Here is a 27912-nt window from a genome sequence, read left to right as displayed (position 1 = left end):
CTGAGACTCAGTTTCCTCATCTGTAAATGGGACTAAGTCCCGCAGGAGGTTGTGAGCACAGAATTAAAGGCTAAGTACAAACCCCAGCAGAAGACAGACATTCAAAAGAAGATGGTTGTTACGAGCTTTATTATCTACTCATTTTCTATCAGTTCACTTTGCTGCTGCTTCCCTCCTCCTGGGAAACAGGAAGAGTTTCTTAATCTGTTGGTTGGTTCTTCCCGGTATGTGAATACTGAACGTTCCCATGTTCCTGTCTGTAGTTCCGGCTCAAGTGCCGTCTTCAGCCTCTCACCCTGGGCCTAGGAAACAACCTCGCTGGCCCCAGCAACCACCTGGCCATGTTTTGGGAAGCCAGTGGTGTCTCTTGCTTCAGCACCTCAGAGACCAGACCTGCCTCTTGGTTGCTCTGTGCTTGGGGGTGGGAAGTGAGGGCTGTTCTGCTGCTGCTGGGCCAGGCCTGGCACCCCCACCACTTCCTGTCTCCAGCTACTTGGGGGATTTTCTACGGCACTTACTGGCAGGCGAGGTTATCAGAACTAGGAAGTCCTCTTACTATGGTTTTATCTGACACTGCCTTGTCATACAAGGACGAACCACAAGATGGTTCAGAGTTATTTTCACGTGGGCATTAGGTGAAAGCAATTGCTACTTGCTGAGTTAAATCTCAGGCTTATAGCATGGTGGATTTGTTGAAGTGATGGCCTCCCACTTGTCCATGCCTTTCTGTATCAATGGCCTTGCACAGTCTCCTCCCACATGGACTCTAGGCTTGAAATAGGTATTGGCTTGAGCCAACAGGATCATAGTGAGCGAGGCTTAAGCAGAGGCTTAAAAAGTCCCTATGCATTGGGGCTTGTCCTCCTTTGCTGCTTTTGAAACACTGAGACCAACATGTGAAGATGCCTGGCTAAGTGCTGGAGAAGGAGAGACCACGTGGAGCCAAGGTCGAGGCTCTCTCCAAACAACCGTCCTGCTAATCACCCACACATGTGAGCAAGGCCATCCCAGACCATGGATACCAGGAGAGTTAGCCCAGAGGAAAGGATCACATGGCCACCCACAGATCACAAGGAAAGATAATGGGTGCTGTTTCAAACCACTAAGTTTGGGGAGCCTGATACCAAGTAATAGAGAACTGATTCAATAAAGAGGAAATGTCTTGCTTCTTGCCCAGGAATTTCTAAGCCAGCGTCTAGAGCTCCATATCCTTATCTGCAGGCACCACACGCAAAGCCCCATTTTGTCTGCATTCTTCAATATGCCGAGTGCTTTTTGGAAAGGAGGCTATGTTTAGTTCTAGACTTAAAATACTGAGGATGTGTTGGGTTAACCAGATGGCTGGGATCACGTGACTGCCTTACTGCTTTTTGTTTTCAGGCAACTGACATCTCTGCCTATCTGATGCTGTCATTTGATGACCCAGGCCTCAATCCTTTCCCCATGCTACCGTCTGAGTTTCTGCACCTTCCCCCTTCTGACTCTCCTTTGGCAGCCACCAAATGCCAGATAATGGTCAGAGTCTCCTTACTTCCACTTGTGCTAGGGACCAGCCTGGGAGTATGTACGCAGCCAGGGGGGAGGAGCACCAGAATAAACACATGCCTTCTTCTGGAGCCCATTTCCCTAGAAAACTTGGAGAGGAAGGTCATGTTGTGTTCTTATTTTTTAAAGAATGGCTAAATCGTAATGACACAACCCAAAGTTCACATGGATTTGAAGACGTTTGTGTTTGCAGCTGGAGCCAGGACTCCAAGGTGTGCAGGTGCACCCACATGCATGTCCAATGTGGGGACTGGGATGCCTGGTGCTGCCCTGGGGCATACCTTCAATGGGGACACTTCCTCGGTGGAAGAGATTGAGAGGAGCCCTGACATAGTAGAAAGGAGACCGGTAGATCTATGACAATTCCCTGCTTTGCCACTTGTTGTCTGTGTGTCCTCCTGACAATGGACTGACTTCTCTTCCCTGAGTCCACGATCCGATCTCTAAGTAAGATGGGGGCTAAGAGTATGAGAGCAGGAAGGCCGTGGGGAGCAACTCTCGTCCAGCAGCAGAGTCATCCACGCTGGGTTGGACTCTCTGGCTCTGGAGGAACCGTTCGGACCCCGCACCCCCATCAAAACACAAAGACTCGCCCTTTCCCCTGAGCGGCTGTGTCTGCCCCATGCTGTGTTCCTCTTCCAAATCCTGGCCACTGGCCACTTCCCTACTTGCCGGCCCAGCCCCAACCGTCAGGGTAGGCAGCCACGTGTGCAGCTCCATCCTGGCCAGCCGTCCTCGGGGCTGACTCAGCTGTGGTGTCCCCACCTCGCCGCAGGTTTTCCAGTCTGGAACATCTGGGTCAGCTTCTGTTGGGCCCTGTCCTGACACGACAAGTTTACCAGCCAACGGGCTCTCTCCATCTCTGGCCCAAGCTCCAACCTCATTCTCCAGAGACCCCTTTCTCTTTTTCCATCCCTAGGGAGGAGGTTCATGAAGCCACTCAAGAAGTCACACAATCTGTGGGTCCCTTCTGGCCGTCTTCCCGCATATTCCTTCCAGGGAGAGTCTGCACCCACATGCCTGGGGTCTGCTGCAGCTCCTCCAGACACTCCATCAGACTTGTCCCAGTCATGCAAAAGGACAGCTAGGTCTCTGGGCCCACAACCTGTTCCTTCAGCCCAGGAAATACAGCCCCTGGCACTGCCATCTGAGCGGGATGAGATGCTGTGGGACTGCCACCTACTTCGGTATGGCCCCACATCTCCTAATCCTCAAACATCTCTCAGGTCTCATCGTCCCTCATGCAAAAGATGCTCTCTAGGCTCAAGACGGCATCACCACCGAATCCAATTCCTATAAATACTTCAGTGGAAACAACTGTTTTATATTCCAGGCTGAACATGTAATAGTGGCCAGCCACCAGATGTCTGCTGGGCACAGCCTTAGCCCCCTGTGCTAAATCCACATGGTAAAAATATCTTAAGTCCAGAAATAAAATTGTTACTCTGAATTCCCCATGAAACACCAAACAATAAAACAAACAGAAAACCCAGCCAACTGTAAGTCAACTTTACAACAGATTTGAACAGTGAAAGAAAATATTTTAGAATTTTGAGAAAAGAGTACTCGTTAATAATAGCTAGCTATTTCAGTTAATTTACTAGTTAATAGTAAATACCATTTCTGAATTAAAAGAGAAAAGGAACACTTGAAAGGCATTTTTACAAACTACCAATCTAGCACAAGAGATTTCCAAAGCCCAAGCCCTGGCCTGATTTTTACCTTGTAAGAGTTGGAAATGCCACGTCTAGTGCCTCTTGTCTCAGGGTCCCCTTCAATGTGTACAAAATTTAAGGTTTTAAACATAACCACAACTACTTGAAAGAAAAATGTGCATTCAATTATCTCTCATTTGTGTAGTTAAAATACCATTACTAGGAATAGAAAGATGGCATTAAAGAAAATGCTTCAAATGTATTGTATACTTTGACATATATATATTTTTTGGTCCTAATCATTTTGGCCTAAGTAAATACAGTACTATAATTTAAAAAAACAACACAAAAAACAAAAAACCAACTTCAAGTCTATAATTGTGAACTAAATACGAACCAAGCAAAGGTAAAAGCTGTATCTTAATAGCCATCCCTGTCCAAAGTCACCTCAAAGTAGAGTTTAATTGCAAAATCAGAGATTCTTGGCTAAAAATAAACTAACCCTAAAGTCTGATGAATGACGGATTCCTGAACCTCCTGGAAACCCCCGGCAGTGGAACAGGCACCAAGGAAACTGTGGGCTCCCAGCAACTATTCACATTCCAGTTATTCACATTCCATCTAATTTGCAGACTCAGTTCTAAAAGTTGAAACAATTCGTTCATCTAGTCAGTCAATTCAAAACAACATGTTTTCCAAGAGCCAGTACGTGTCGGGCACCATCTAAAGTGCTGCGGACACAGGATATAGAACAGTTTTTGCCATCTTAAAGCTCACTCTGAAACGTATGAAAGTATTTGTGGAAAAAAATGATACGAGATCTAGGAATTGCTTTAAAATATTGGGGCGGGGGAGGTAAGAAGGAAGTAATGAAACAAGATTGGCAAAGTGTTGACAACTGTTGAAGTTGGGTGATGGATCCTTGAAGGTGCGTTATACAGCCCTCTCTGCTTTTGTGTATGTTTGAAATTAAAAGTTAAAAAAAAAAAAAAAAGCAAGAGCAGGGTCTGGTCAGTGGAGCTATGAGTAAATATAAATAGACCATTAGGCCATATGAAACCAGTACCACTGGGGGAAGTGGGATGGTGGAGGGGAAGAGACCCACCCAGGCCCAGAGAGGGTGGGTAGTTTTCCTCGAGGAGGCTCAGCCAGAGCTCAGTTTTGAAGAGCAGATTGGAGCTGGAGCATTTGTAATTGCACTTTAGGAAAACAGAATGAACCAAAGAAAGAGCACTAAGTAAGACTGTACTGACTGTTAGGGGTAGTAGTGAGTTTGCATCGTTTATGTGTGAGAGGAGCCAGAGAAGGAAGGTGGGTGAATCCAGGCACCACTCAACAGCTGCACATGCAGTGAGTCTGCTGTGTCCGGCAAAAGCTGGCTGCCCAGAGGCCGCACAGGGGCTGGGCTGGGCTGGGGAGCTCCCACCTTGTCTCTGTCTGCTCCTCCAAGGGGAGGGTTTGCCTCTGGCCTGGTATCCACAGGCAGGTGAGCAGCAAGGGCCTCGCTCTCCCTACCCACTGGCCCCAAGGGGAACAGACAACACACTGCTTGGAGTCCCCTCTGGGCACAAAGCCACGGACTTCCAGGTCGGAGCAGGGAGAGGGGTTGATCCCAGGATCCATGCCACCAAGTAGTGCCAGCGTGAGAGATGGGCCAATTCATGGACCAACCCTCATTTTCTAGGCCAGGATTCTAGCTCTCCCCAGCACCAGCTTCCTTTGGGAATACAGGACAGGAGCAGGCCCAGAGGCCTCCCTGCTCTTCTCAGCAGGGGCGACCCCGTAAAGGACGCCTAAGAGCTGTGTGGTGGGCCTCCCCTTGAACATTCTGCACTTTGCCCCACAGCTGACACTCCCAGAGCTCCTCTTTCGTGCAGGTACTCACCTCCTGAAGAACAGCCTGTCTTCTACCCTGGGGTAGTGAGGGGTGATGTAATCCATTATATCATGCCCCCATGTGACAGGAATGGCAACAGTCACGTCCTGGCTAGGGGGTAACCAGTGGGGCGCACACACTGCGGATCAGTCCCAAAGCTGGCCCTGGACAAAGGGTAGCATCAGACCCAATGCTCTTCTGATCTGGCCACACCCCACAAATCCCACCTCCTGTCCCGCTCCTTCCCACACCACACAGTGAAGCGCATGGGCTCAGGGGTGAGTTGGCAAGGTCCAGAGTCCTTCTCCAACCCTTACTGAGCCAGTTTCCCCATCTATGAGGTGGGAATAAGCACAGAATCCATCTCACAGGCTGTGTAGGGGTTAATGGAATTAACATGTGTAAGGGACACAGTATCTGGCTCCTAATAAATGCTCAGTAAAAGTGAGCAGTACTTCTCTTACGGTATTAATACCCATCATCCACATGTGAAACGCTCACTCTGCCTGCCCCCGTCTCTGCCCCTACTCTAGAAATAGAACGCCCATGGAACCATGCCAAGGAAAGTCAGAGTTTGAATGGGGTTTTATACACCACTTGGTTCACGTCTCTTGGTGGACCGGAAGAGAGGCCAGGCCAGGCCAGGCCAGAAGCAGCACAAGGCTTGCGGCTGCTCAGGGAGCCAGGCCCTCGTGGCTCAAACCCTTGCTTCACAATCAGAGTGGCACCTCGCACTCTCTTCATCATGTTATTCCTCTTCACTGCAGAGGACACACGATGTGGCAGACGCTTCTAACTATCCACCAATGTCTATTCTTCCCCTTCTTCCTTAAAGAACCCTCTAGGTTTTAGCTGGATACATAGCCACCCGGCTAGAGATAATATTTCCCAGACTTCCTTGCAACTAGTTGTCATATGATTAAGTTCTGGCCAATGAGTTGTGATCGAAAGTAATACGTGCAATCCCACACTGACCTTCCTGTTCCCCCCTTTCCCATGCTCTGAATCACTGGAGTGGTGGTGAGCCAGCTTTCTTGATGTACATAGAGACACCCTAGTGGATGACAGAAAACAACCCTGGATGACCCCATGGGAGAGGCCACCCATCTCCTTGACTGCCTATCAGCTCAAATTATATTGAGAGAGAGAAAAAATCAATCTCACAACCTTTTAAAATCATTGCTAGCTCTCTTTTGTTAAAGCAGCCAAACTGGTCTTCTAACTAGAACTTGCCACTAGCACTAAAAGTCCTCTTCCTCGGGGTCCCCTCTTAGATAGGGACGAATAAGCACATACACATTCAGGATAAACTGCATTAAGCAGGAAGCTCTTGTCACTGATGAGGCTGTATGTCACTCTTAGATATGATACAAATGAGACATGGTTGTAGGAACCTTTGTTCTTTCGCAGTTTTATTTTTTTGTTTTATCTTAAATAATGCATGCATCTATGACCAGGGTTTGGCTGCCAGTAACAGAAAACACTAGCGAATGCAAAGGGTCTCATCAACATTCTCGCATAACAAGTCACAGTATTAGGATCAGTTGTTCATTCAGCAACTCAAAGACATCATCAGGAAGTCAGGATCTTTCCATCTCTGGGCTCTCTGACATCACGGTGTTGTCCTATCCCTGGGACAGCTTCCCTCAAGGATCCTAACACTGTGGCCAAACTCCCAGGCCTCACTGTCATACTTAGCAATCTGCAGAGGCAGAAGGGACAATGTACACGTTTCTACTAGCAGCAGCGGCAGCTTTCCAGAAACCCTCCAGCAGACTTCCCCTGAGTGTAACGGCCAGAGCTGTGCCGGGGCCAATGCCCAAACCAATCAATGGCACCGAAATGGGCCACAACAATCGGGTAAAACCAACTGGATGCCCCTCCTGGCGGAGACCCACGCAGGGAGGGTGAGGGTGGAGGCCTGCACAGATCAGAGTTCTTTTAGGAGCACAGGAGCAGGGGGATGTCTGCAACAACCCCCACTTTGAGAAGGCTTGACAACACGCACGATTATTCTAAAAAATTATTCTCAAACCCAGCCATCTGACGACAGTACCAGCACTTTTCAGATCTAGCAATCAAAGCACACACCGTCGTAATTACATGTTCAAGAAACCTCAGCGGTGGTTTGCGCACGTATAATTCAGCAGTTGACAAATGGCAGAGCAGCGCCCGTCAGCCCTCAGACTGGGCATGCTCTACTGGCAAGACCTTGGATTCCTATTTTACATGTGTTTAAATATGCGGCACAAATTATTTACCTACCGTTTCTCTCCAGAAAGGAGCTGACGCGGATAACCTGCAGATTTAGTATTTTTAAATCCCTGAAATGAATGGGGTATTTTTTTCTTGTTTGTGAACCACACGTTCGTGTCGTTTTCTCTTTTGAGGTTGTCTCCAGCTCAAGGTGGCTAGCATTTCTCAGCACCAGACCAGATTGAAATCACTAGTGCATCAAGCCAGGAGTTTAACTTTTAGGTTTTCTTCCGTGGTTTTTCTACCCCTGACATTTTGGGAGAAGTCTGTATTCCATTCCACTTCGTGGCTTTGCTTATTCTTAAGTTTTAGAAGTAGCTACATCTGAAAATGGTATTCTTGTTTTAGAATGTCAAGAGCAACTGTCACTGTCTCAACAACAAAAATGGAGAACCTGCAGTTGGCATGGTTTACTCACCACAAAGCCACTTAAAAAATATCACTGATTCTTTTTATTTTGCCAGCAAACTGTGTCAATTAAAAGTTTCTTAAAATGTCAAGGAAAGCACACAAGGATTAATAGGCAGGGCTGCAAAAATCCAAACACAAGTGGTGTACAATGAAGACGCAGGTGGCAAAAGTCATGTTTTTAAAGGCAAGAAAAAAAGCACAAGGGCCTGAGAATCACAGTGAATCAGGCACACCTGAAAGTGCAGGTGGCCACGGCCACTTACGCTTTCGGAAAGCTGCATCTTCTGTGTGAACGATACTACACAGAAACAGTTTTGCTCTGGATGGATACACGACCGGAAGCGCCCTCGTACACCGTAGAGGAAGGCATTTCACCCCGTGAGGCCTTTTGCAGGCTGGGAGCACACGCACCTACAGAGCTTTGACAAAACCCTGTGCTCATTGCTGCCCAGTCCGTGACTCAGTCATGACAAAGCATGGGCCAGCAGGTCCTCTGTGGATAGTTATCACTGCCAGTGCCCGTGGGCAGGAACTCCATGTCCTTAAACATCTTTTAGAAAACTGTCAGGTGGTTCAGTGGGAGGCAGGCAGCATCCGTACAGTATAGAATGAGCCAGCCCTCCTGCCCAAGGAGGTGGTCAAGTGCGGGCAGCCACTGGCTGGGGTTACTGTGGGGGCTGACATGTGTGACCTCTAACAGGCCTCCATGTGCTGCGATCTAAGGATTCTCTAATTCAAAAAAGGCTCGTAAAACATTTTTAAATTCACCTTTCACTTATAAAGAGACAAGTGAAACAAAGACAGAGTTAAGAACACATAGAATCACAAGCATTTAGCTTGGGAAGGACTCTGAATTTCTGTCTAGCTCCAGCTCCCTTCCAATAAAGTCGGGAAGAACAGTTATAACCTCCAAAACTTTGATTCAGCTTTGGTAAAAGCTGTAATGACACACAAGCCTCAAAGTCAGTGGTACTTATCATACGCAAAGGTGAAAACCTGAAAGCTTTTCAGAACAAGACAAGGATGCCACTCTCACCACTGTTACTCAACCGTCACAGCAATTAGGCAAGAGAAAGAAGTAAAAGGCATCCCAATCAGATTGGAAGCAAAATGGTATCTATTTGGAGGTGACACGTTCTTTTATGTAGAAAACCCTAAAGACTCCACCAAAAAACTGTGAACAAATAAACAAATTCAGTGAAGTTGCAGGATAAGAAATCACAACACAAAAATCAATTGCATTTCTATGCACTAACAACAATCAGAGGTATGTATTAAGAAAAAAATCCCATTTACAACTGCATCAAAAATACCTAGCAATAAATTCAATTAAAGAGGTGAGAGATCTGTACACTGAAAACTGTTTAAGACGTTGAAGAAAGAAATCAAAGACCAATAAATGGAAAGATGTTCTGTGCTCATGATTTGGAAGAATATTGATTAAATGTCCACAGTACCCAAAGCAATTGACAGATTCTATCAAAATTCCAATGGCGTTTTTCACAGAAATAGAAAAAACTACCCTAAAATTTATATGGAACCACAAAAGACCCCGAATAGCCAAAGCAATCTTGAGAAAGAAGAACAAAGCTGGGGGCATCACATTTCCTGATTTCAAACTATATTACAAAGCTATAGAATCAAAACAGTATGGTATTGGCATAAAAACAGACACTTAGATCAATGGAACAGAATAGAGAGCCCAGAAAAAACCCACATGTATATAGTCAATTAATTCACAACAAAGGATCCAGGAATATACAGTGGGGAAAGGACAGTCTCTTCCATAAATGGTGTTGGGAAAACTAAAAAGCCATATGCAAAAGAATGAAACTGCACCCCTATTTTACACCATACACAAAAATTAATTCAAAATGGATTCAAGACTTGACTGAAAGATCTGTAACCCTAAAACACCTAGAAAAAAACACAGGGGGTAAGCTTCTTGACATTGGTCTTGGCAATGATTTTTTTGGATTTGAGACCAAAAGCAAAAATAAACACGTGGGATCACATCAAACTAAAAAGCTTCTGCCGGCAAAAGAAATAATCAACAAAATGAAAAGGCAACCTATGGAATGGGAAAAAATATTTGCAAATCATCATATATTGGATAAGATGTCAATGTCCAAAACACATAAAGAACTTACATCACTCAATAGCAAAAAACCAAACACTCTGATTTAAAAAATGGGCAGAAGAACGGAATAAACATTATTTCAAAGAAGACATCCAAATGGCCAACAAGCACATGGAAAGAGGCTCAACATGACGGATCACCAGGGAAATGCAAATCAAAACCACAATGAGCAAGCACCTCATACTTAATTTTCTTTAAAACAAATTACAAGATGTAAGGTTGGCTTACCACTCTTGAAGCACGTAGTGGGGTCCTGAAAGACTTCTTTTCTCATTTACCTTTTTTTTTTGTTTTGCATTTTCTAAACTTTCTTAAACAAACATGTATTACTTTTATAACCAGACCCAGGAAAAAAGAAAACTATAAACCTTATTTAAAATATTTTTAAACAATGGAGTTAAGTAAGATGTTACCAGGCAGGTACATGATAAATTATAAAGAGATCAGTAGTTTTGAAAGAGGACCTCTTTTCAAAACTCAACGCAACATGGAACCTGAAATGTAAGAAAAATAAAAGCAGTTTACTAAGAGAACCCAGGCCTCCCGGAACGCCGTTAGGAAATGCACTGCACAGACAGCCGAGGCTGTATGGGCTGGGGGCGGGGCTCTTTGTGCTCTGATGCTCAGAGAGAGCCTCAGGGAAGAGGCAGAAACAGTGTTAAGACTAAAAGGGCAGGGAGGATGTTAGTGGGCGTGCCACATGTGAACAGGCATTTCAAGGAGGAGACGCTATGTGTACAGAGGTACCAGAGGCGGGTGTGTGTGTGTGTGTGTGTGTGTGTGAAGCCCACACCTCCCTGGACTGTTGACTGACAGCAGGCTTTAAGCAGTGACTCATCAGTGATCCGTATGGAGAATGGTTAGGGCCAGACTAGGTTCCCTAAAGGAGGAGGAGGCACAGAAGGTTCCTGCACACATGACGACAGGATGAAGGTGCCTTGTAGTCATCATTGAGGAGCTGCTGATGGACACGCTACTGCACAGTCATCCTCCCCTTGAGTTATAGCCAGGTACCAGCAGCAAGAACACAGACAACCTTCTGGACCTTCAAATAGGAGGGCTTGCAGCTCATCATTACACAATTGATGGGTTTTGCCAAGGTTGCATTTGGTCAGAATGGCAGGCTAGACAGGCTGTGGGCCTTCCCTGGGACAGAGATCCAGGCCTTTGACTCTGCCACCTTCCAGCTGTGGCACCTCAGGAAAATTACTTAATCTCTCCTGGCTGCAGTTTTCTTACCTATAAATGGTATTCAATTATTCATACAAGAAATATTTACCGAGCATCTGCTTTTTGCAAAGTACAGTCATAGAAAATGGGGATCAGTAGTAACCAAATCATTCCAAAATTCCTACCTTCATGGAGCTTACGTGCTAGTAGAATGTGAAATTATTCACATCACGGGGTGGTAGAAGGGATGAGCTGAGATATTGCCTGGAAAGCACTCAGGGTAGTAACGACTCTGCACCCAATTCCAGTGTGTGTGGTGGGGTTTTCCGCCCCCCACATCATCAAGCAATTCTCTGACACCAGCTGGGTATCTTACCATTCAACTCAGTGCTGACCCTGTCTACCTGGAGATAGTGTCTCCACTGTCCACTACAGGGTCAGGGCTCAGTCCCACAAGACTGCCCCCTCACCACTTCAGACGTCCATCACAAATCCAGGTTGTCCCCTATACTTCTCACCAACTGGCTGTAGATTGGAGCTTCCAATGACCCCCTCTTTGGGCAGCTCACAGAACTCAGAGCAATATTTTACTCACTCGATTTCTGGTTTATTATAAAGGGATATAACTCGGGAACAGCCAGATGGAAGAGATGCATAGGGCAACATAGATGGAAAAGGACGCATAGCCTTCCTGCTCTCTCCAAGCCCACCACTCTCCCCAGTCTCCACATGTGCACCAACCTGGAAGCTCCTGTCCTTCTGGGGTTTTACGGAGGTTTCATTACCTCGGTACGGCTGATTGATTAAGTCATTGGCCACTGGTGACTGAACTCAACCTCTAGCCTCTCTCCCCCCCCAGGAGGTCTAAGTGTAGGACTGCAAGTTCCAACCCTCAAACACATGGAGGGGTTCCCTAGCAACCAGCCTCCATCCTTAGGTTATCTGGGGGCTTTGCAAAAGTCGCCTCAATATAACAAAAGACACCATTATTGCTGTCCTCACAGAAAACTGCAAGGATTTTAGGAGCTCCAGGCCAGCAATCGGAGCAAGGAACAAATATGTTTCTTATTATAAATTATAATATCACAGGTAGTGAGGATCCTCCTCCTCCTTTTATTATTCTGCACATTCCCTACAGCCCTTATCCACGAAGGCACCCAGTAAACACCACAGCACTGGCCTGAGGTTCTGTCTACGCCTGAGATTCCCCTACCTGGAAACAAAGGGCCCTCCAACCAGCACTGGGCTTAGACTAGCCGGAACGTTCCTCCCTACCCCCTGCCCTCCGCACGCAACTGCCAATTCCACCCTAATAAATAGGGCTGGGGAGGGAGAATGAAATAGGCCACCCTTGGGGCCATTCATCACAATAAAGGCAGCTCATGGCCCATCTTCAATACCCAGGCTCAGCCCTCATCTCCTCGGGGAGAGGAAAAGCAAAAGTGCCAGCTGGTGAGAGCCAGTCCTCTCCGCAGGCTCAGGCAGCGCAGACCTAGTTCCTGCCTGAGGTAAACCCGAGGGACCGCGTGGCCTCGTGGGGATGACCAGGCCCCCCCACGCAGGCCGGCCCATGGCAAGGCAAGCCGTCACTTGGTGGATTTCAGCGTTCAGTGTTCATTCAATGTGCTCACAGGGTGGGTCACGGCACAGCGAGGACACACTCTGAGCCGAGTGGTCACAAGGACTGGTGTGAGTTGCAAGGAGTAAAATAAATTGTTAGCCAACTTTAGAAGCCCATCCTTGGGGCTCAAAGAAACTACTCCATCCAAAACCGTGCTAGCACATATCGTGATCGGTAACAATAGTTGCAGCTTTCCTCACCACCGACATGCTAGTATTCCAATGCTAGCTTCTACTTTTATAGGCTGAGTCATGCCTGGGCAAAGAACCAGACAAGAAATCGGAGACAGAGGCACGGGGCAAGAGAGGTGATGGCACAAGCCAAGGGGCACATTTCCTACTCGGCCTCCAACAGCAAACCCTTCAGAGCCGTCTGGGACAGCAGCCAAGCCTTCCTCAAATTCGGGCCAACTTCCTCTGCAGCCTCCTCCCCCATTGCAGTCCCACGCCCTGCACTCCCTCACGGCTGGGACCTTATCTGCCTTGTTCTTAACGGTGTTTAATGAGTGAATGGCCGCACCATCCCGACCCAACTCCGGGACCCTGGACAACTCACAGGTCCTCCTGAAACCCTGCCTGTCCCCTCTCCCAACTCAGGGTCTGTGCTCATTTCACTCTCTTAGCCCAGATGCCATCCTTGATCTGGTTAACTTTTGCCACCTCCCCCTGAAAGCCCTCACTGACCCCAAGGCTGGGGGAGGTCCCCAGCACTGGGCAACCACCGCCCTCCCACTACACTCACCCACATCAGAGGCTCACGCCAGCCTCCGTGTCCGCCTCCCCCAGGCGGGGTGGACACAGAGCTGAGTAAGCAACAGATGCTCAGTAGGTGTGTGGGGGAAGGGAGGGAGGGAGGGAAGGAGGGAGGGAAAAAGGGCACCAAGAAGAATGCTGTAACAGAAACCTACCACACACCGAACAAGAACGAAACGCTAAAACTCAATACATCAATGAACGGATCCTTCATTAACTTGTACTGAAAACAAATAGTAGGAAGTGGTTGCGAAAACATTTCTCAGTGAATTCAGGTGGGAAGCAGAGGTCACTCCTTGCTGTGTCCTCTCCTCTCCTCCCTTCTGGATGTGGCCCGGGTCGGCGCTGAAGAGGAAGACACACTTTGGAAGGCGGAGGAAGTGGGGCCCTTACAGGCTCACAGGGAAGGCTCGGGGCTCTCATAGGCTCCTCTGGACTTGGGGGTGCTGAAGGCCATGTCTTCTGGGGTATCCGCCGAATGCTCAGGGAGTTCAACTAGAAATCATTCCCACAAAGCTGTTAAGAACATGCCCTGGGGCAAGAAACAGGGCTAATGAGGCCCTTCCATGGTCCTGCTGGCCCAGTTCTCAAAGGTGGGAACAGAAGCAGGGATTGAAGACAGATGATCTGGGAATAAGGACTATTTTTAGTTTTGACTGGTGTCTTCTTAGCACAGTATTATCTTCTAAGACAGACACCCCCAGTTGCCCCTCAATGTTCATTCCTTCTTCCTAAGAGAATCTTGATTTGGAAGAGGGGAAGGACAATGTGGCAGAGATTGCCAGCTAATCATGAAACCCTTCTGTCTTCCTCTTAGGCACCGGGCTGGACCACCTTTCCCAGCCTCCCTTGCAGGAGGTGTGACCATGTGACTGAGCCCTGGCCAATGGGATGTCAGGGGAAGTCATTCACCACCTCCAAGTTTGGTCCATAAAATCCTCCCGCACCATCGTTCATGCTCCTTCCTCTTGTGCTGATTGATGCCAACAAGCATGGCAGCCTGCAAAGCCTGGGCGCCTGAATCACCTCTTGGAGGAGAGCCCCTCCACTGATCAGAAACAGCCATTTTGAACTTCGTGTAAGCAAAACGTAAATGTCTGGCCTATGTGAGCCATTAAACATATTTGATTTGCTTTTTTTTCATTGGTGAGCCCACCTAACTATTCTATGTATCAATGTGCCCTGCTAAATACTCACGTGGCCCTTTTAACCGAGACAATGTTCTGGCTATGAAATGTCTGGGGCAATGTGCTGGGCGTTTTGAAGAAAATGCCTACTTTCCTGATAAAAGGTACCAATGTGGCTTGCATCGCCTTCCTGCAGCAGCCATTTTGCCATCCGGAAGGAAAGGCCAGAAAATAACAGAAATGTCAGTCCAGACATACAACAGCCGTTGAAACCAATGCCAGCAACCACCTACCTTCAGACATCTTGTTACATGAGAAAAATAAACCATTATTTGTTTACGTTGCTCCGGTAGAACTTTCCGTTACTCGAAACCAAACACAATCCTTACGGCTTTGCAACCACTCATTCATTCACCCAACTTTTATGAGGGCCTGTTTCATGCCAGCCCTTGTGCCAAGGGCTGAAGATTTATTGATGAGCTGGGTGTGGCCCCGGCCCTCTGGGAGCTCCCAGTCAAACGGGGCCCATGGGTGGACAATCCTGATACAGTGGCAACGGGATGCTGTGATGACACATGCTGTCCCAGTGGAATGTGGGCAGAGGCAACGAGTTCCCAGCTCCCCTTCTGGCATCCTGCACGCAGAGCAAACACTCCTCAAGCTAAAAAGTCAGTGGAAAGAATGTGCTGTGCTCAGCCAAGCCAACTGCAATTACTTGCTGTACGCTGAGTCGTTAAACACCATCAATTAATGCAGCTGTTTCAAGATAATCAGCAGTCATTACAGCAAGATGCACAAGAGGAGAAAATAAAAAATCATATGCCATTAACTTAGAAATGCTGGAAATTATGTGAACTGACGATGAGGCAGCCTTGCTTAGATCTTCTTGCCTGCTGACGTTAGCCATCACCTAAAATATAATTTCTTTTTCAAAGACACAGTAATTTTTCACCCTGAAGACAGCCAAATATATATATATATTTATATACTGTCCATGCCACAACCTTTGACCATAAGTGTCCAAGCTTTGATTTTTTTTCAGGTCTGTGTTTCCATTAGGAACTGTGATGGAGACAAACTGGGGACAAAAGACCCCAGTTGATTACCTGGGAAATCAACAGGCAACCAAGACCAGAGAAGTCAGAGTACCTGGGGGAACCATTTGGAAACTGGAGAAAAGGTTTTCCTTGTTTTTTTATTTTACTTTATTGGGGAATACTGGGGAACAGTGTGTTTCTCCAGGGCCCATCAGCTCCAAGTAATTGTCCTTCAATCTAGTTGTGGAGGGCGCAGCTCAGTTCCAAGTCCAGTTGCCATTTTCAATCTTTAGTTGCAGGGGGCGCAGCCCATATGGGAATTGAACCAGCAACCTTGTTGTTTAGAGCTCACCGTCTAATCCACTGAGACATCCGGCCGTCCCTCCAGAAGCTCATCAGCAGCTCGTGGTCTTCAATCTAGTTGTGGAGGGTGCAGCTCACTGGCCCATGTGGGAATCGAACCGGCAACCCTGTTGTTCAGAGCTCGCACTCTAACCAACTGAGCCATCCGCAGCCCCAAGGTTTTCCTTCTTTTAATTCAGTTCTGCTTACATACAAGTAAATGTTTTGGTTCTTCTTCTTTTTATCTTTTTTTTTTTTTTTATGAACGTCATTATTTGCTATTTCTTTATTTTCCAAGTGTGGGGCAAGTATTAAAACAAAAGACAAAGTCTCATTGACTTTAAATTCCAGTAGTTTAAAAATAAGCAGGCACTGGGGTGGTCAGGTTTCCAGTCTGACTGCCACTTATTGGTCTACAGCACTCCAGTGCAGAGCACAGGGTATGCTAATGACACTCACAAGGCAGAGACGTGCTCAGGCTCCCGAGGCAGCAATCGCAGAAGGTCTCTCTAGTCCTCAGGCCTGTTCCTGGAAGCCTCTGCCAGCTGGGTGACGGCAGGGGCGAGATGGGCAGGCTGCCTGCTCCCTCATGACACAGGAGGACACAGGGAGCCAGTGAGGGCAAGGGCTGAGGACGAAGGACCGCCCTTTGCAGGACCAGTTATTAAACCCAAGGCTGTCAATACGGTTTCCCAGAGACCGGCCGGAAGACACAGGAAATACGGTGCTTGGCCTTCGGCCTCAGGTCCCCTGCCTGCCCTCGGGAGCAGCTATGCCATTCCTCACCCAGAGAACTGGGTCTCTGGTGGTCTCTTGGGCTTCTGGGGCTGCTGAAGAGGCAGTCGGAAACACTGGCTAGGGCAGTACGCTGTGGACCAGGACCAAGAACTGTGCTGGCAACACGGTGAGTACATACTGAGTGTGTGTGTGGCCTCTTATCACACTTCCTACTAACAGCCCTCGGCCACGAGCGACAGTTACATCATTAACAACCAGCACGTGTCAGACACAGACCAATCAAACGAGTACCTGTCTTAAATAGCTGGCAAGGCCACATCATACCAGTGTATACTGGCTAACGGGCATCAGTCCCCTTCCCCCCCATGGCCAACACTAGGCCACACCCCAGTCTGTCACAGCCATGACAGATGGCCAAGAGCCAGATGGGCAGCGGAGAGACGTCTGAATTACCATTTATGTCCTTTGCTGTGAACTTAAGTAGAATGTCCTCTGTTCTATGAGGACAGGCACTATGTGTGTCTTAATCCATTTTCCTGCCTATATTCATCGTCTCAGTGCAGTCTGCTGGAAACATGAATGTATTTTTAGGGAATGAATGACGAGTGATAACCACTAACCCTTTTTAAAGCACGTAGTATGTGCAAGGCACTGCTCTAAGATCGTCATATACAATCTCATTTCAGCTTCACAACAATACATGGGGGGTAGGTATTATTATCATCCGCCCAGTTTTACAAATGAATAAACTGAGGCACAGAGAGGTTAAGTAATTAGCCCAACGATGCAAAGCTAGTAATGGTAGATCCAGGATTCAAAGCCAGTCTGGCTTCCGAATCTATACTCTTAACCACGACACTGTGCGGCACGCAAACCAAAGTCAGGTATGCCAGTATTAGGAAGTCACCAGAGAACCTCTGACATCCCCAAACCCGGAGGAATCTCCCAGGTTTCTGGTGGTGCTAAGCACACACTGTTGCTGTTTGTTTGACTGTTAAGGAAAATTGATACCTAAGCTGGAGACCGCCCATAATTTTCAAATAACTGTGTAACCACATTTGGTTATCAAGCAACTGTAGCAGAAATATCTAGGTTTACATTGTATTCTCTGTTCAAGATATGTGAATTCTAAGGGAAGCCTTTTAAACCCCCTGTGGTCCTGTTTCTCCATCTCTAAGAAGATCCCAGACTCTGGAAGGATTGAATGAGATCAGGGATATAGTTGCCTATTTATAAAAAGTACTATGTAAGCATAATGTATGATCATAATAGTTAGTATATTTCAACATAATGACAGATCAAAATTTCTAATATTAATCAATCTATACTTGTCAAAATCCTGTACTTTCCTATACTATAGAAGTTCCTATGTCTCTCTCCACATTTTAGTAACAATGTTTAAAGCTTAGTAATTCCCGTAAGATTGTGTCCCTCCATTATTATTTCTGAGCTTCCAGACATTCCTACTACAACTTTAATAACGTTTCTCTACATTGATCCCGCTGCTTCATTCATTTTAGAAGCATAAAGAGTTAGCGAGGCAGTCAATGTTTTACTCCAACTTCAGATTCTCCTATATTAGCAGATGACAAAATTAGCAAGCAAGAGCATTTTATTTCCCATGTAAAAAGCTCAAAGTGATATTACTAAAGCTCTGAAGGCCTGAAGTTTGGCGTTGCATCCAAGAATGAGGTAGGTCTGAGAAAGCAAGCTGTGGTTTTGTTGGTTGGAAAGACACCTGTATCCATATAATTGAGGGGGAGGACGAATAGTATTCAAACTGTTTGTAAATTTGGTATAAATGATGACTCCAACCACACACAGGAGGTGAGAGAAGAGGAGGGAGAGGCGGTGTCAAAACTAGGTGCAATAATGTTCCACTCAGTCTGTTTTGTAAAGCTCCGGTTTCTATGCTGTTGATTATAGTTCTCTCTCTAAGGAAGCTGGTTTATACACAGAGGCACAGAGAGTGGTAAGCAAATGAATAAAGGTATGCCTAGTAATACAGAAACGTGAATGTGTGCATGTTGGGGAAGTGACAGTGCAAACAGAATGTTCGAGGTTCTACAGTTGCTACCACTAGATGTGTGAGTTGCCCCAACTTTCCCCTGCCGCAGAGCACCAGCACAAAGGAGGCTCTCCCAGTGTGTATAGTGCAGAAGGATGGGGCTGGGGCAGGGGAGGAAGACAGGGAGAGACAGAGGGACGCATGGACGACCCGGCCAAGAGGATATGTGAAGGTGGCCTCCTGGCTGCAGGAACTACTCCACAAGGCTCCTCCAAGGTCTTTTCTCAGTGCCTTTTTAATCATTAACTTCCTTCATGCTCTGGAAGGAAGCTGAGTGACATGTTCCTTTCCAAAAAGCAGTGTCTTCCCCAAGCCAGGCCCAGGCATTCAGGGCAGCCTGCTGGTTCTAGGGTGGAGGCTAGCAGGCTGGAGTCTGTGGCTCAGTGACGCCACTCCGGCCTTCCTACCTTTTGGACTCAGAGCAGACCCTGTAATTCATTCCTGGTTAACGGGTGCTTTGTAGTACCTCTGGGTTTATGGACTTCCACAGGCCCTAATCCATCTGCAAGGCTGCCGAGCAGGTTCCAGACAGGGCCCTGGGAGGCTGCTTCTGTCAAAAGCCCACCACCCCACCAGAAGGCAGCTGGTGCCTCTTCTTCACCCCCTAAACGCGGGTGCACAGACCCTCCTGGCTGCTTCCACCTTAGCCACTCCCCTGGACTCGCCCTTCCTTCAGCATCTCAGGTGTGAGGTGGCACCTCCAGACCAATGTCGCTCAAGCCACCATATCCAAAGGGGCACAACCCTCATTCAAAAACTTAAAATGGCTCAGTGCTCTCCCACCTTGCTAAGCTCATCTCTCGGCTGGCTTTCAAAGCTTTCTGGAAGCCACAACAGTGGGCCTAGAAACCTTATTTCAGGTCATTTCAGGGCCTTTTTTCCTGTTGTGGTGACTTCACTCCTGATGGTAACCCCCACACCAGAATGTGGGCGCAAGTCCTAATCCACCAACCAAGAACCTTGTTCCAGGGTTGAAATCTCCTCTGAATTTTTAGGACCTTGGCTATTCTCCCGTCTTTTGCCTACCCACCTCCGGAGCAGTCAGTCTCAGTTCCTCCCAGCCTCCTTCCCTCCCTCTTTTTCTCTCTCACTCACAAGTCACAGGCATTAATTAAACCTCTTCTAGAAAATAGATTTTCACCACCTGCAGGAATTCTGGGTAAAAGCCAGACCTGATAGTCTGGGTAAGAAAGATAAGCCCATGACAGCCGTGAAACTGTGGGTAGTGCAGGTTCCCCCTTCCAAGTGACAATCGGAATTCCAGCTCTTCCCGGATTCCTGAGAAAAGGGGGCACAGGGTGATCCCGCCCCCTCAGCGTCTGGCTGTATTCTCCAGAGCTGACCTTTGGCAGAGTCAGAAGCACTGGACTTTGCTCCATGTGCCAGTGGGTCACAGCCACCTCTGCCAGGAACACCATCCCAAAACACCTGCCTCCCTCCCCCCGGCAGAGCTGCAAACCACGTTGCCAGAAATGTGCAAGAAGGGATGCTTCGAGCTCTGCTTGGAAAGCGGTTATTTGGGGTGGGCAGCACCCAATGGAGTGAAGATGGTGCAATCTGAAGTAGCCAGTGGCCTCTGCAAGTGGCAGCTGGTGTCCCTGAGTGTTTCCTCCATCATGGGCAGGGATGAGGGATTGCCTAAGGGGGCTGTGGCAGCAGCTCAGGGCCCCTGTAGGTAAAGCTGTGGAGGACTCGCCCTCCAGCAAACAGCCTTAAATCCCAGAGTGCCTGTCACCCTCTCACCCCGATGCTGGGATAAGAACAACTGCTTTACTTCCTGGAAATTCTGGAGTCCCCACTGAGGTTAGAACCCAGCTGTCAGAGCCTGATCCATAAATTGAGCTCTCTGCCCAAGTACACACAGAAATGAGTTTGTCTCTAATGAGAATAAATGTATATATATATACACACATACACATAAAATTTGATCAATTTAAGGACATTTTGAAAATAGGGCAGCACAATGGAAAAACATGGGTTATAGACTCAGACAGACTGGAGCCAAGAGGGGGATCCATGTTTTTCTTTTTTTTTACTAGACAAACACTGAGTACCTACCACTTCCAGGGTGCCAGGCTGGGTGCTGGGGCCACAGCGCTAGTTCCACCTCCTCCCCTGGCCAGTGGGGCATCTGATGGTCAACAACTCACCGCAGAGCAGAGTGGTGAGCGCTAAGCAGATGCCCGCAGGATTGTGTGGGCACGCCGAGAAAGCCTTCTGAGCCCCAGTGTGACTTGGGTGCCAGTTACTTATTAATTCACTATTTAAGAGTGAAGGAATATTGATCTCATTACTATTCAAGCCAATCAAAAGGAAAAAAGGTACGGATATCAGTTTCACAACTGCTCGGGGTGCTGCGCTCCAGAGGCCAGGTGGTCCTTCCTGTCCTTGGTGCCCCAAGGCAGCCTGCCACGCATCAGTGAGGGCGGGCTGGCCAGGAGCTAATCCCTAAAAGAGACGTACCCCCTACATGTCCTTTCTCTGCAATAGGCAATTAATTTAATCCAAGACTTAATGACAGCCAGGGGAAGGGAGGGGGTGGCTTCACGCCCTGGCTTTCAAGCTGTAACCAGGCATCCCCACCTCTCTCCAGGGAACAGGAGGCTTGTCAAACCATCTGCTTTAAACTCTCTTCCCACAGATGTCCAGACTGGGCACCAACACCTCTGAGGAGAAGTTGTTGCCAAGCCCCGTCTACAGTCACGTCACGTTTGGAAGGCTGGGCTCAGCACTGTCTGCTCCACACTCGGTTTGTTTCATCCGAGGGCCTTCTGCAAAGAGCAACAAATGTCCCCAAGTTGAGAAATCCTCTTGAGGGCCCCTTGGCCATCCACCTCACACTTGCCCCTTCGCGCCGATTTGATTCCACACCTGTCCCGATTTACTTTCTGAATGCTGACGAAGCATCCTAGCCTTCCCACGAAGACACTGGCTACCCAGGCGGTAACAACCTCGCTCCCCACGGAGCCCCTTCTCTACAGCTGAACGCCGAGCCCAAGCTGGAAAATATGGCTCCACATCCGCCTGCACCACTAATCCTTTAACCATCCACAGGTACAACTTGAAAGACCGCTGCAGCCACAAAGAAAGCAACCTGCCCTAAGCAGATGCAATTGTGCGTGTATGTGTGTGACAAAAGATCGCGACATATTCAAGTTCACGAGCAAAAGCAACACCGTGCGGGCGGAACCACGCAGTCCTCGCCTGAGCTTCCAGGCACGTCAGCCTGCCCACGGAGCGGCCCTCCGCGGGGCCCCGGGACACCCGCAGACGCCCCACGCAGGTAGCTGCCAGGAGGAGCCAGCCCCACCCCCAGAAAGGCCGCGGAAAAGTTGCCGCCGCCTTCTTACCTGGAGACGAGAGGGGTCGGAACTGCCTGGGAAGGGGGGTTCCGGGAGCTCGAGTGCGGGCTGCAATCCCGCTACAGGAGGGCGGGGGCCGAACCGGAGCCGGTTGGAGGGGCGGGGACGCGGGCTGGAGGCGGGCGAGGCCGGAGAGGCGCGGGAGGCAGAGGGGGTGGGCGAGGCGCCCACCCGGAGGTGAGGGCGAGGGCTTGGGAAGACGGCGGCGGAATCGCAGCACGGGTTCGAGGGTGCTGGGGCTTGGAGAGGCGGCGGGGGCTAGGACGGGCGTGCGGGGGTGGGTGGCTTGGGGCAGGGAGGGAGTCGGGGGCCTGGGGTTTGAGGAAGGCGCGGGATGCAGGAGGGCGTTTAGTTGCGGGGTTCCGACCAGTGCTCGGAAGCCGACCCCAGCCCCGCCATCACTCTCCCGCAGGAGACACTGCCGGGTCGCCCCGGCCTCGGGGCGTCCAGAGGACTCCCCCGGTCTCCCAACTCCAGACCCTGGGACGCCTGCCCTCTTGGAGTCTCCACGCCGCTCATCCCCAACGGTGACCACTTGGGCCCCAGCCCGCACCGTGCTCACCGCCCATGGTCCCGGCCGGGCCCGAGCTCCGCCGCTGCGCGCCCTATTCTGCGCTCGCCGCCTGCTCCGCCCGGCGCGAGGGCCGCGCGCACGGACCACGGGACAGCGCGACAGCCCACAGCGCCCCCTGCTGATCTCGCCGCGCTCGGGGCTCGGCCCGCTGGGCACCAGGCGCGTTTGAGCTCCGCCCCGGAGGCGCCGAGGCGGGGCGGTCCGGTTGGGGAGAAGGGCGCCTGAGGGGTTACGGAGAGGACGCTGAGTCCTTGAGGCCAAACACAGCCCCTAGAGACGGGCCAATCTGCAGAGAACCCGGCCGGCAAAAGCTACGGCCACGGGCACCCCCGTGTACAGTGACCGCGGCCACATGCGCGCAGGGCTGCTGCGCGTCTCACAACGCCAGACTTGGGACCATGGACTGCGTGGACTCTGACTTAGGAGGAGTACCCAGATCCGGCCCGGGCCCGGGGCCGTAGTGTGGGCGACTTTGGACCGTATACCTGGCCCCGGTGCTGGGCTGGATGAGCGTGTTTGGAGTCTGCCACCGCCCGGTTCCCACTACCGTGTGGACTCAAAAATGTCACGATTCTGGCCACCGTGCCCCAGCCACCTCCCCTCGCCGCCCCCCCCCGCCCCCCGCCGCCTTCAGCCTGCTCCACGCTTCTCTTCCGGCGCCGACTACATCCGGCCCGGTGTGTCAACTGGAGACCTCGCTGATGCTCTGTCTCAGGATGGTCTGCGGGCGCCCTTCGGAGGTCGCGGTCCGCGCAGCCTCTCCCCCAGCCCCGATGCTTCCTCAGAGCACGTCCCTGAAGCGCTTGACAGATTTCTACAACTCTGTGAGGCATCTGAGAGTTTCACTTGATTTGATAGCTCATTTGTGTGTCATTTCAAATGTTGGGTTCCAGCTGGTGGTGATTCCTACATGATTTCTCTGTGGGAGATAATCTGACCAACTGCGATTGTGAGAGAGGTCTGTGGTGTCGGTTCAAGGTCTACAGCGAGCCCTAGCACAACTGGCCTCCAGCAAAAGAGACACTCACCAGTATTTACTTAAAGGCACACTTTCTAGAGGAGCTAGTCGTTTGGCCTATAATTTCACTCCTGTATTGATAGCTCCCTATCTACCCACTATATCCAGATATTTTACCCGTATTTCTACCTACTCTCTGGTTTTCCATCTCAACTCAGCATGTCTTGCACCAAATTCGGTCTTCTCGGCTCCCAACCCCATCTACTCTGTGGTCTCACCATTCTCCCAGCCACCTGGGATACCTTCCTCACCTGAAGGCTGAATGTCCAGTCAGTATTTGCTTCCAAACCCTGCTAACCTTCTCTTCTCACCTCATTCCCATAAGGCCACACTGTCCTCAGCTCCTTCCTGCCCTGACTGCTGACACAACCCCACCCAGTCCCTGAACCATGTATCTCCCAGCACAAAATCTTTTACTCACCTTTAGCATCACCACAGACGTTCCTACCTGGCTCTCATGCAGCCCATCCCACCAAACATGTCCATCTACAGGCTCCTCTTGATTGTCCTCTCACTAGTTCCAGGCTCTACGCCTGGGCTGGTGCTGCCTCCCTCTTCCCAACATGGGTTAGTTAGGGCACCTTCTGCTGTAAATGACAACCCAATTCACACTTGCTTAAATAAAAAAATAATCGATTGGCTTATGTAAATGAAAGGCCCAGGGCACGTGTGCTTCAAGCCTGGATTGAATTCTAGGACTAAAGACTTCAGGGAGTCTCCATCTCTCAGTTTCACTTCCTTCCATGGGAGCTATACTCTCAGGCCCCACGTGAGACCTCAGCAGATCCAGGCTCACAACTTCCCAGCGATAAATCCAGCAGAAAAACAGCTTCTTTGCCGACCATTCCCACAAGGCTTGGGCCTGACTCAGATTGGCAGGATTTGGTCACCAGTCCGTCTTGTTCTCCCAGACACTGTGACCCAATGTTGAGTTGTTCCCTCTTTCTCAGCTACGTTTTCATGCCCCACAGGGAACATGTGGCTGCTCTGGGATCCCTTCTCTGTCACAGGGGGACTGTAGGTGACTCAGAGGCACCATTTGGAACCCACAAAATACGCCACACCAGCACTTCACTTTGCTGCATCCCTCCTGTGTTGGCCCGCGGCATTCTGGGACAGAGTTCCAAACAGAAAGTGGGGCACAGGCCATCGCTGCTTTCAGCTTCCTCCTCAACATACCTGGGATTTCCGACTTTATACCATACGCCTCCCTAGGTGAAGACCTGGCCCAGAGGTGGCCTCAGGCCCCTCTGGGAACCCACATGTGCTCTGCCCAGACTCATTCTCTCCAGTCTCTTTCCCCACATTTGCTATTCCCTGAGGGCTTCTATGCCACCCACCATTCTGGAGGAGGTGTCTCCTTCCTCCTCCCTGTGGATTTTGTGTTCTGCGTGGTACCCACCCTGCCCTGCCCCTTAGGGCAATAACACCTCAGGGCTGAGCCATAAAGGAGGAAGGGGCTACAGGAAAAGGTTCCTATAGGGAAAATATATATGGGAAGCATCTCAAGACCATTATCCCCATCAAACCTCTTTGCTTTGTGGTTATTGAGGACATAGGATATTGACCTGAAGCAGCCAGTGGCCATCTAGCCAGCACCTGGGGAGGGTATGCCAGAGATTGTAGCAAACCTACAGGAAAGCAGAGTCAAGAGATAGGCAGCTGTCTGTCATTCCTGAAACCAGGGCCTGAATTTTTCAATTACATGTCCAATAAATCCCCCGCTTGCCCCCAAGCAAATTAGAATTGGTTTTTCTGTCACTTGCAAACAAAAGAGTCTTGAGTAGTCCAAGCCTATAGCATAATTCCTGGCACATTGGTTACTGCAAAATAGTAACCATCATCATTGTTCGTCTGATAGAAGAGCAAGCATGCCCATTGCCAACGGTAAAACAGTATAAAGGAAAAAGTGCAGTGCCTTTGCCTCACAACCGTGGGCTCCCCATTCTATTCCCAGCCTGCTCCGTTGTGTTTTCCAAATACACATCTTGGCCCCCAGGGACACTCTCAAAAAATCATTGAAAGCTGAACTCTCCCATCTTACAAAAATAGGCCCAGGCTCACCAAGTTATGCATATTCTGCTAGGCAACATTAGCTGTCATTTTACACAAGCAATCTTTGCCTAGACAGAGAGCGGCCAGGGAGCAGGTGCCCATCTTCAATTCAATTTCAACCCGTTGAGCAAATATTTGCACAGTCTCCTTTGGTTTGTGCTATGGATTTAGAGAAACAATGGGCTTCTGTTGCCACCTTAGAGGGACTTGACTATGGGGACAGACAAGTAGTCTGGATCAGAGCCTGAGGTACCAATACCAGGGAGCCCTCTGGGGGAGGGAGTGGGGTGCTTTCTGGACCAGGCAATCCTGTCTTACAACAGAATTATCCATCTGCACAAAACATTTCTTTTGCATCCATCACAGTATCTGGGTTACAAATATTATTTTAAAATTCCATTTACCATGGATTTTGTTTCTCTAATTATAAAAGAAGTGCCGACTCCTTGTGGAAACTTGGAAAAATACAAAGTACATAAAAATAATGGTGAAAATAAAAATTATCTGTAATAAATTTATGTCGATTAATATAGTAGAGACTATCAAATGAAGATATAAAGAGATATAAAGATATAAAATTATCCCATGCATGCTTCCACGCCCTTCTTGGCAACCCCAGGGCCTGAGGGAGATATTAGGTTGGTGCAAAAGTAATTGCAGTTTTTGCAATTTTAGAATTTTTTTTTTAACCTTTTAAACCGCAATTACTTTTGTACCAACCTAATAAATATCTTGCAAAAGGCTAAAGGTCATTTCTTGGGTTCTTGCAAAAAATGCTGGACTCTCCTCCCTAACACGTGCATTTTTAAAAAAATACTGTAATCCAAGCCTCCCGCTCCAGGGTGGTCTGTTCTCTATTACTTATGTATGCATGATTCCTTTTCCCAGCTACCAGCTGCAATCCCTTCTCCCCACCCCCAGTTAGCTTATTACACTAGCCTCTTCCCCTCCTGAGAGCAACTAGGGAAGGAAAACTCATTTTACCATCTATCTAGGTGAAATTGAATTACAAAGCAAATCCGGAAGAACAGAACACAAAATAACTATGTTAAATAAAAATAAGAGATGGCTCCTGAACCTGACCTTAAGCCCCCCCAAAACTATCCCAAAGAACTGGAGTAATTTGCTGAGTCACAGGTCTAAATAGTCATCTTCGTCCTCTAAACTCTGAGCCCAACCAAAAGATGTTTCTAAGGAAAAAAGAAACGAACAAGCACTAGATGAACTCACACAAATCTCACTGAGAAAGAATAAAAGGACAATAAGGATTCGGGCTATCTGTTTCATCTACACCAGTACCTAGCACATGCTTTATAAAAATTGGATGAACGGATGAATGAACCAAGAGTCTATCCCTCTCATTTTACAATTAGAAGCCAATCAGAAAGGAGACAAGAGGAGACTGGGAAACTGGTGGAGCTTTCTGAAGTTTCATAGCCACTTGGGAGACAAAACCTGAATTCTACGTTCATGAAAGAGGTAGGGCCCAGATAACACACCAGACTTCCAGTTAGGACCCAGTACAGAAAAGATGGAAGTCTGAAAACAGCTTTAAAATGCTGAAAGAAAGTAAATGCAGAATTCTATGGCCAGAGAAAACAAGGAATAGAAGGGGTCATCTACTTGTTCTAAATCAATCACAGTGACATAACGAGAGAGCCGGGACTAGCGTCTAGGCTTACTAAATACTTCAGGGCCCTTTTCACTGCGCTATGGTGTTTTCTCTACTATATCTATATCTATATATCTATAGCTGTTAATACCTATACATATCTATAACGTATATATTAACATCTATATATATATCTATGTCTCTATATCTCTATATCTCTATATATCTATATCTATATATGTTAATATCTATATATATATCTATAATATATATATTAATATCTCTATATATCTCTATATCTCTATATATCTATGTCTGTATCTATATCTATATCAAACCATTAATGAAAAGATAATCTCAGTATTGTCCAGAGAGGAGCTGAATACATTTATCTTATAGTCAGGTAGAATTTTTTTGGAAGTTGCCTTCCAAAGCCAGTTGGAGTCACCCCTTCTCTCAGTGTATTCAGGTTACTTATATTTTGGAACCCTAGCTGAGCTGACTTGGGTTCTGAGTTCCTTTGCCTCCAACCCAGGCCTCTCTGAGAGACAGA

The 27912-nt window shown here is 48.4% G+C and overlaps 2 protein-coding genes across 5 annotated transcripts in view; one reads left to right on the top strand and one right to left on the bottom strand.

Annotated features, from left to right (window-relative positions):
- Positions 1-22794, bottom strand: part of PXYLP1 (2-phosphoxylose phosphatase 1) — a 59516-nt gene extending 36722 nt beyond the window's left edge. The window contains exon 1 of one of the 4 annotated variants that reach the window (XM_033132739.1): positions 22663-22794. The gene's annotated coding sequence lies outside the window, so the exon portion shown is untranslated. Of the gene's footprint in view, positions 1-5085; positions 5228-21321; positions 21444-22088; positions 22238-22662 lie in introns of those variants that run through there. The other 3 variants (XM_033132740.1, XM_033132743.1, XM_033132742.1) reach the window with 3 other exon arrangements.
- On the top strand, positions 21817-22872 carry LOC117037042 (translation initiation factor IF-2-like). Its single transcript, XM_033132745.1, has 2 exons — positions 21817-22021; positions 22513-22872. Exons 1-2 carry the CDS (start codon positions 21846-21848, stop codon positions 22841-22843), a joined length of 507 nt encoding a protein of 168 aa, XP_032988636.1. The 5' UTR covers positions 21817-21845; the 3' UTR covers positions 22844-22872.
- Positions 22873-27912: the final 5040 nt, after the last annotated feature.

This window comes from Rhinolophus ferrumequinum, chromosome 17, assembly GCF_004115265.2.
Source record: "Rhinolophus ferrumequinum isolate MPI-CBG mRhiFer1 chromosome 17, mRhiFer1_v1.p, whole genome shotgun sequence".
Classification (NCBI taxonomy): Eukaryota; Metazoa; Chordata; class Mammalia; order Chiroptera; family Rhinolophidae; genus Rhinolophus; species Rhinolophus ferrumequinum.
Note: the sequence above shows the minus strand (reverse complement) of the source record. Positions and strands in the feature narration are given on the sequence as shown.

What these genes read in the sequence shown, in the direction of transcription:
- LOC117037042 (XM_033132745.1), top strand. Translation starts at nt 21,846, where the DNA reads ATGCAATTGTGCGTGTATGTGTGTGACAAAAGATCGCGACATATTCAA. An exon ending in CCCGCAGACGCCCCACGCAG is followed by an intron (nt 22,022 to 22,512) that starts GTAGCTGCCAGG and finishes ACTCTCCCGCAG; the next exon opens with GAGACACTGCCGGGTCGCCC.